The sequence below is a fragment of the Oncorhynchus keta genome, chromosome 23 (assembly GCF_023373465.1).
Source record: "Oncorhynchus keta strain PuntledgeMale-10-30-2019 chromosome 23, Oket_V2, whole genome shotgun sequence".
Taxonomy (NCBI): Eukaryota; Metazoa; Chordata; class Actinopteri; order Salmoniformes; family Salmonidae; genus Oncorhynchus; species Oncorhynchus keta.
In genome coordinates, this window is record NC_068443.1 from 45580790 (window position 1) to 45590789 (window position 10000).

A 10000-nucleotide genomic window follows, 5' to 3' on the forward strand; every position below is an offset into this window, starting at 1 on the left:
ATAATTCGGTGATAATTCAGTGATAATTCAGTGATAATGCAGTGATAATGCAGTGATAATTCTTCCGGTGTTCTGTGCGCACCGCATAAAGAGTGAAAAAATAAATCTCTACATCATAGCTATAATTCTAGCAGTAAAAATAATACAAATAAATACATACAGAAAAATAAAGTGTAAGACGTTTTATCCCGGTCTGGTACACAGAGAAGATTCAAGTTTGATAGATCCCGGTCTGGTACACAGAGAAGATTCAAGTTTGATAGATCCCGGTCTGGTACACAGAGAAGATTCAAGTTTGATAGATCCCGGTCTGGTACACAGAGAAGATTCAAGTTTGATAGATCCCGGTCTGGTACACAGAGAAGATTCAAGTTTGATAGAGGCCCCTCACACAATCTACAGTATATTCATACATGCCCTTTGATATATATCTGGAGCTAAATATTTTTTATTATAGAATTATAATTTGCCTTTTTCTTTTATTCCAGGCTTTATTTAAAAATGGAGTAAATGGAAAAATATAATAGAAAAACAACCATTTCAGTTTCTCCTCATCGCTCAGCCACATAATGGTAGAAAGGGCAACAGAGGATAAAATGAGATTCATTCTCTATTTCTACGAGGTCACAATAGTTACGTAGTCTTTCCACTTCCATTTTACCACAATACCGACCTGTTTCAATACGCAGAGGCAATATCCCTGATCTGACCTGTTTCAATACACAGAGGCAATATCCCTGATCTGACCTTTTTCAATACGCAGAGGCAATATCCCTGATCTGACCTGTTTCAATACGCAGAGGCAATATCCCTGATCTGACCTGTTTCAATACGCAGAGGCAATATCCCTGATCTGACCTGTTTCAATACACAGAGGCAATATCCCTGATCTGACCTGTTTCAATACGCAGAGGCAATATCCCTGATCTGACCTGTTTCAAAACACAGAGGCAATATCCCTGATCTGACCTGTTTCAATACGCAGAGGCAATATCCCTGATCTGACCTGTTTCAATACGCAGAGGCAATATCCCTGATCTGACCTGTTTCAATACACAGAGGCAATATCCCTGATCTGATCTGTTTCAAAACACAGAGGCAATATCCCTGATCTGACCTGTTTCAATACGCAGAGGCAATATCCCTGATAGTACCTGTGCACATATCGCCCTCTTGTTTTTAGGTAGGTTATACATAATATATCTCTCACACACCAATTCACCCTGAATCAAACAAAATCAAATCAAATCATCAAATAAATATCAAATCTAATTGTATTAGTCACATGCGCCGAATACAACAGGTGAAATGTTTACTTTTACAAGCCCTTTAACCAACAATGCAGTTTTAAGAAAATAAAGTTAAAGAAAACAAATACAAAAATAAACTAAAGTAAAAAAGAAAAGAAAGTAAGATAATAAAATATACAATAATACATAACGAGGCTATTCTCAATTTGTTCAAAAGGTTCTGAAATGTGGTTTTTTGATTAATCTCCTCCAACCACTTCTTTTCATATTGCATCATCAGTTTTTGTATTTTTTTATTTTAAAGCATCCATGTCTCCCTTCATTTGTTTTTTTGCACAAATGTTCACAGTCAGACTGTTGGAAAAGTTCAGACATTTCAGTTGCCCAGGGTCCCCCTATGGAGAGAATCCCACGAATTTAAAAAAAAGTTTGCTAGCTGTATATAAAATTGGCATATCCAACAGTCTATTCATGCCTGTGTGTGTGTGTGTGTGTGTGTGTGTGTGTGTGTGTGTGTGTGTGTGTGTGTGTGTGTGTGTGTGTGTGTGTGTGTGTGTGTGTGTGTGTGTGTGTGTGTGTGTGTGTGTGTGTGTGTGTGTGTGTGTTAATTCCACTGAACAAAAATATAAACCTGTAAAGTGTTGGTTCCGTGTTTCATGAATAAAACGCCCCAGAAATGTTCCACATGTTCCCATGTTTCTTAAAAAATGTTGTGCAAAAATGTGTTTAAATCCCTGTTAGTGTGTATTTCTCCTTTGCCACGATAATCCATCCACCGTGGTGGAGGTGTGGCATATCAAGAAGCTGATTACACACCATGATCATTACAGAGGTGCACCTTGTGCTGGGGATAATAAAAGGTCACTCTACAATGTGTAGTTTTGTCACTCAACAAAATGCAACAGATGTCTCATGTTGTGAGCGAGTGTGACATTGACATGCTGACTGCGGGAATGTCCACCAGAACTGGTGCCATAGAGTTGAATGTTCATTTCTCTACCATAAGCCCCCTCCAACGTCATTTTAGTGAATTTGGCAGTATGGTGAACCGGCCGCACTATCGCTAACCACGTGTAACCACGCCAGCCCAGGACCTCCATATCCGTCTTCTTCACCTACGGGATCGTCTGAGACCAGCCACCCGGACAGCTGATGAAACTGTGGATTTGCACAACCAAAGAATTTCTGCACAAACTGTCAGAAACCATCTCAGGGAAGCTCATCTGCTCGTTGTCCTCACCAGGGTTCTTGACTGACTGCAGTTTGGTGTCCTAACCGACTTCTGAAGGGAAATAATCATCTTCAATGGCCGGTGGTGCGCTGGAGAAGTGTTCTCTTCACGGATGAATCCCGGTTTCAACTGTACCGGACGGATGGCAGACAGCGTGTATGGCGTCGTGTGGGCGAGCGATTTGCTGATGTCAACGATGTCTACAGAGTGGCCCCGTAGTGGCAGTGGGGTTATGGTATGGGCAGGAATAAGCTACGGACAACGAACCCAATTGCATTTTATTGATGTCAATTTTAATGCATAGAGATACTGTGACGAGATCCCGAGGCCCGTTGTTGTGCCATTCATCCACCTCCATCACCTCATGTTTCAGCATGATAAAGTAGGGCACCATGTCGCAAGGACACAATTTACACAATTTCTGGAAGCTGAATATGTCCCCGCATACTCACCAGACCTGTCACCCATTGAGCATGTTTGGGATGCTCTGGATCGACGTGTACGACAGCGTGTTCCAGTTTCCCGCCAATATCCAGCAACTTCACACAGCCATTCCACAGGCCGCAATCAGCAGCCTGATCAACTCTATGCGAAGGTGATGTGTCGCTCCTCATGAGACACCTGGTGGTCACACCAGATACTGACTACATTTTTTTAAGGTACCTGTGACCAACAGATGCCTATCTGTGTTCCCAGTCATGTGAAATCCATAGATGATGGCCTAATTAATTCATTTCAATTGACTGATTTCCTCAAATGAACTGTAACTCAGTAAAATCACTGAAATAGTTGCATGTTGCGTTTATCTTTTTGTTTGTGTGTACAGTTCTATGTCTGTGTGTGTGTGTGTGTTATACATATAGTTCTATGTCTGTGTGTGTGTGTGTGTGTGTGTGTGTGTGTGTGTGTGTGTGTGTGTGTGTGTGTGTGTGTGTGTGTGTGTGTGTGTGTGTGTGTGTGTGTGTGTGTGTGTGTGTGTGTGTGTGTGTGTGTGTGTGTGTGTGTGTGTGTATACATGTAGTTATATGTCTCTCTGTATCTCCTTGTCTTGTTGATGTGTCCTAGCTGTTATGTCACAATGTTCTGTCATTGGTTCCCTCCCCTTTGTCATTTCGTAACGGAACTGGTACACACTCATTCATGGCTGGCAGTACAGAATGTAGGAGAGCAGGAGTTTCACTCATAGACACAACTCATTTACACTAATCTACATAAACATAATGATGGGAAAGGGAGGGAGAGAGGGTCAGATGATGTAGTTAGATAAACACAATAGCCTTCTGAATCACTTTGACATCTCTATATTGTTAACTCTCATCTCTCTATTGACAACTGTCATCTCTATATTGATAACTGTCACATCTCTATTGATAACTGTCATCTCTCTACGGATAACTGTCATCTCTCTATTGATAACTGTTGTCTCTCTATTGATAACTGTCATCTCTCTATTGATAACTGTCATCTCTCTATTGATAACTGTCATCTCTCTATTGATAACTGTCATCTCTATTGATAACTGTCATCTCTCTATTGACAACTGTCATCTCTCTATTGATAACTGTCATCTCTCTATTGATAACTGTCATCTCTCTATTGATAACTGTCATCTCTCTATTGGCAACTGTCATCTCTATTGATAACTGTCATCTCTCTATTGATAACTGTCATCTCTCTATTGATAACTGGCATCTCTCTATTAATAACTGTCATCTCTCAATTGATAACTGTCATCTCTCTATTGATAACTGTCATCTCTATATTGATAACTGTCATCTCGATTGATAACTGTCATCTCTCTAAAGATAACTGTTATCTTTCTCTATTGGATAACTGTCATCTCTATTGATAACTGTCATCTCTCTATTGATAACTGTTATCTCTCTATTGATAACTGTTATCTCTCTCTATTGATAACGGTCATCTCTATTGATAACTGTCATCTCTCTCTATTGATAACTGTTCAATTTCTATTGATAACTGGTATCTCTCTCTATTGATAACTGTCATCTCTCTATTGATAACTGTTATCTCTCTATTGATAACTGTCATCTCTATTGATAACTGTCATCTCTCTATTGATAACTGTCATCTCTATTGATGACTGACATCTCTCTCTATTGATAATTGTCATCTCTCTCTATTGATAACTGTTATCTCTCTCTATTGATAACTGTTATCTCTCTCTATTGATAACTGTCATCTCTCTCTATTGATACCTGTCATCTCTCTCTATTGATAACTGTCATCTCTCTCTATTGATAACTGTTAGCTTTCTATTGATAACTGTCAGCTCTCCCTATTGATAACTGTCATCTCTATTGACAACTGTCATCTCTCTCTATTGATAACTGTCATCTCTATTGATAACTGTTGTCTCTCTCTATTGATAACTGTTATCTTTCTATTGATAACTGTCAGCTCTCTCTAATGATAGCTGTCATCTCTATTGACAACTGTCATCTCAATTGATAACTGTCATCTCTCTCTGTTGATACCTGTCATCTCTATCTATTGACAACTGTCATTACATTTACATACATATAAGTCATTTAGCAGACGCTCTTATCCAGAGCGACTTACAAATTGGTGCATACACCTTATGACATCCAGTGGAACAGCCACTTGCATCTAAATCTTTTTAGGGGGAGAAGGGGGGTGAGAAGGATTACTTACCCTTACTTACCCTATCCTAGGTATTCCTTGAAGAGGTGGGGTTTCAGGTGTCTCCGGAAGGTGGTGATTGACTCCGCTGTCCTGGCGTCGTGAGGGAGTTTGTTCCACCATTGGGGGCCAGAGCAGCGAACAGTTTTGACTGGGCTGAGCGGGAACTGTACTTCCTCAGTGGTAGGGAGGCGAGCAGGCCAGAGGTGGATGAACGCAGTGCCCTTGTTTGGGTGTAGGGCCTGATCAGAGCCTGGAGGTACTGAGGTGCCGTTCCCCTCACAGCTCCGTAGGCAAGCACCATGGTCTTGTAGCGGATGCGAGCTTCAACTGGAAGCCAGTGGAGAGAGCGGAGGAGCGGGGTGACGTGAGAGAACTTGGGAAGGTTGAACACCAGACGGGCTGCGGCGTTCTGGATGAGTTGTAGGGGTTTAATGGCACAGGCAGGGAGCCCAGCCAACAGCGAGTTGCAGTAATCAAGACGGGAGATGACAAGTGCCTGGATTAGGACCTGCGCCGCTTCCTGTGTGAGGCAGGGTCGTACTCTGCGGATGTTGTAGAGCATGAACCTACAGGAACGGGACACCGCCTTGATGTTAGTTGAGAACGACAGGGTGTTGTCCAGGATCACGCCAAGGTTCTTAGCGCTCTGGGAGGAGGACACAATGGAGTTGTCAACCGTGATGGCGAGATCATGGAACGGGCAGTCCTTCCCCGGGAGGAAGAGGAGCTCCGTCTTGCTGAGGTTCAGCTTGAGGTGGTGATCCGTCATCCACACTGATATGTCTGCCAGACATGCAGAGATGCGATTCGCCACCTGGTCATCAGAAGGGGGAAAGGAGAAGATTAATTGTGTGTCGTCTGCATAGCAATGATAGGAGAGACCATGTGAGGTTATGACAGAGCCAAGTGACTTGGTGTATAGCGAGAATAAGAGAGGGCCTAGAACAGAGCCCTGGGGGACACCAGTGGTGAGAGCGCGTGGTGAGGAGACAGATTCTCGCCACGCCACCTGGTAGGAGCGACCTGTCAGGTAGGACGCAATCCAAGCGTGGGCCGCGCCGGAGATGCCCAACTCGGAGAGGGTGGAGAGGAGGATCTGATGGTTCACAGTATCGAAGGCAGCCGATAGGTCTAGAAGGATGAGAGCAGAGGAGAGAGAGTTAGCTTTAGCAGTGCGGAGCGCCTCCGTGATACAGAGAAGAGCAGTCTCAGTTGAATGACTAGTCTTGAAACCTGACTGATTTGGATCAAGAAGGTCATTCTGAGAGAGATAGCGGTAGAGCTGGCCAAGGACGGCACGCTCAAGAGTTTTGGAGAGAAAAGAGAGAAGGGATACTGGTCTGTAGTTGTTGACATCGGAGGGATCGAGTGTAGGTTTTTTTTCAGAAGGGGTGCAACTCTCGCTCTCTTGAAGACGGGAGGGACGTAGCCAGCGGTCAGGGATGAGTTGATGAGCGAGGTGAGGTAAGGGAGAAGGTCTCCGGAAATGGTCTGGAGAAGAGAGGAGGGGATAGGGTCAAGCGGGCAGGTTGTTGGGCGGCCGGCCGTCACAAGACGCGAGATTTCATCTGGAGAGAGAGGGGAGAAAGAGGTCAGAGCATAGGGTAGGGCAGTGTGAGCAGAACCAGCGGTGTCGTTTGACTTAGCAAACGAGGATCGGATGTCGTCGACCTTCTTTTCAAAATGGTTGACGAAGTCATCTGCAGAGGGGGGGGGGGAGGATTCAGGAGGGAGGAGAAGGTGGCAAAGAGCTTCCTAGGGTTAGAGGCAGATGCTTGGAATTTAGAATGGTAGAAAGTGGCTTTAGCAGCAGAGACAGAGGAGGAAAATGTGGAGAGGAGGGAGTGAAAGGATGCCAGGTCCGCAGGGAGGCGAGTTTTCCTCCATTTCCGCTCGGCTGCCCGGAGCCCTGTTCTGTGAGCTCGCAATGAGTCGTCGAGCCACGGAGCGGGAGGGGAGGACCGAGCCGGCCTGGAGGATAGGGGACATAGAGAGTCAAAGGATGCAGTAAGGGAGGAGAGGAGGGTTGAGGAGGCAGAATCAGGAGATAGGTTGGAGAAAGTTTGAGCAGAGGGAAGAGATGATAGGATGGAAGAGGAGAGAGTAGCGGGGAGAGAGAGCGAAGGTTGGGACGGCGCGATACCATCCGAGTAGGGGCAGTGTGGGAAGTGTTGGATGAGAGCGAGAGGGAAAAGGATACAAGGAAGTGGTCGGAGACTTGGAGGGGAGTTGCAATGAGGTTAGTGGAAGAACAGCATCTAGTAAAGATGAGGTCAAGCGTATTGCCTGCCTTGTGAGTAGGGGGAAGGTGAGAGGGTGAGGTCAAAAGAGGAGAGGAGTGGAAAGAAGGAGGCAGAGAGGAATGAGTCAAAGGTAGACGTGGGGAGGTTAAAGTCGCCCAGAACTGTGAGAGGTGAGCCGTCCTCAGGAAAGGAGCTTATCAAGGCATCAAGCTCATTGATGAACTCTCAGAGGGAACCTGGAGGGCGATAAATGATAAGGATGTTAAGCTTGAAAGGGCTGGTAACTGTGACAGCATGGAATTCAAAGGAGGCGATAGACAGATGAGTAAGGGGAGAAAGAGAGAAAGACCACTTGGGAGAGATGAGGATCCGGTGCCACCACCCCGCTGACCAGAAGCTCTCGGGTGTGCGAGAACACGTGGGCGGACGAGGAGAGAGCAGTAGGAGTAGCAGTGTTATCTGTGGTGATCCATGTTTCCGTCAGTGCCAAGAAGTCAAGGGACTGGAGGGAGGCATAGGCTGAGATGAACTCTGCCTTGTTGGCCGCAGATCGGCAGTTCCAGAGGCTACCGGAGACCTGGAACTCCACGTGGGTCGTACGCGCTGGGACCACCAGATTAGGGTGGCCGCGGCCACGCGGTGTGGAGCGTTTGTATGGTCTGTGCAGAGAGGAGAGAACAGGGATAGACAGACACATAGTTGACAGGCTACAGAAAAGGCTACGCTAATGCAAGGAGATTGGAATGACAAGTGGACTACACGTCTCGAATGTTCAGAAAGTTAAGCTTACGTAGCAATTGATAACTGTTATCTCTCTCTATTGATAACTGTCATCTCCCTCTACTGTAATCTCTATTGATAACTGCCATGTCTATTGGTAACTGTCATCTCTCTATTGACAACTGTCATCTCTACTGATAACTGTCATTTCTCTCTGATTCTCTCCCTCATTCATCTCTCTCTAATTCTCTCCACCCCTCTCCTCTCTCCCTTCCTTCCTTCCTTCCTTCCTTCCTTCCTTCCTTCCTTCCTTCCTTCCTTCCTTCCTTCCTTCATTCCTTCCTTCCTTCCTTCCTTCCTTCCTTCCTTCCTTCCTTCCTTTCTGTCTCTCTCTCTCTCTCTCTCTCTCTCTCTCTCTCTCTCTCTCTCTCTCTCTCATTTTTCCTCTCTCTCTCTCTCTCTCTCTCTCTCTCTCTCTCTCTCTCTCTCTCTCTCTCTCTCTCTCTCTCTCTCTCTCTCTCTCTCTCTCTCTAGACGATCAAGTCTGGTCATCACTACCAAGCTGTACTGGGGAGGAAAGTAAGTGCCTGTTCAAAAAGTCTTAACTATGTTTCAAATACTGCAGAGCTCAGCTCTTTACACAAAACACCTACATGACTCTTCTTTCTCTGCTTCTGCACCTCTTCACTGTTAACATCCTGTCATACGCTCCTGTTCTGCTGACTGGAGGACATTGTCTGATACCACACACCCACGCGTACACACATACACACACACACACACACACTTTGCAGAGGTTTTAGATACATGCAGTATAGATACATGGTACATGCAGTGGCAGTCATCCAGCTGAGAGTAGTGATGAAGGTCAAGGCGTAGGTTATTTCTTCCCTCCGTCAACGTTCCCTCAATCATCCGTCATCACTATGCATTCATCCATCCTTCATCACTATGCATTCATCATCCTTCATCACTATGCATTCATCCATCCTTCATCACTATGCATTCATCCATCCTTCATCACTATGTATTCATCCATCCTTCATCACTATGTATTCATCCATCCTTCATCACTATGTATTCATCCATCCTTCATCACTATGTATTCAGCCATCCTTCATCACTATGTATTCCTTCATCACTATGTATTCCTTCATCACTATGTATTCATCCATTCTTCATCACTATGTATTCATCCATTCTTCATCACTATGTATTCATCCATCCTTCATCACTATGTATTCATCCATTCTTCATCACTATGTATTCATCCATACTTCATCACTATGTATTCATCCATACTTCATCACTATGTATTCATCCATACTTCATCACTATGCATTCATCCATCCTTCATCACTATGTATTCATCCATCCTTCATCACTATGTATTCATCCATCCTTCATCACTATGTATTCATCCATCCTTCATCACTATGTATTCATCCATCCTTCATCACTATGTATTCATCCATTCTTCATCACTATGTATTCATCCATCCTTCATCACTATGTATTCATCCATCCTTCATCACTATGTATTCATCCATCCTTCATCACTATGTATTCATCCATCCTTCATCACTATGTATTCATCCATCCTTCATCACTATGTATTCATCCATCCTTCATCACTATGTATTCATCCATCCTTCATCACTATGTATTCATCCATCCTTCATCACTATGTATTCATCCATCCTTCATCACTATGTATTCCTTCATCACTATGTATTCATCCATCCTTCATCACTATGTATTCATCCATCCTTCATCACTATGTATTCATCCATCCTTCATCACTATGTATTCATCCATCCTTCATCACTATGTATTCATCCATCCTTCATCACTATGTATTCATCCATCCTTCATCACTATGTATTCAT

The 10000-nt window shown here is 44.2% G+C and overlaps 1 protein-coding gene across 3 annotated transcripts in view; it reads left to right on the top strand.

Annotated features, from left to right (window-relative positions):
• LOC118380520 (voltage-gated potassium channel subunit beta-1-like) overlaps positions 1-10000 on the top strand; it is a 173999-nt gene that overhangs the window by 139847 nt on the left and 24152 nt on the right. For all 3 annotated transcript variants that reach the window (XM_052477324.1, XM_052477325.1, XM_052477326.1), the window contains one exon: positions 8646-8690. In XM_052477324.1, the coding sequence (XP_052333284.1) occupies positions 8646-8690 (45 nt within the window). The remainder of the gene's footprint in view (positions 1-8645; positions 8691-10000) is intronic.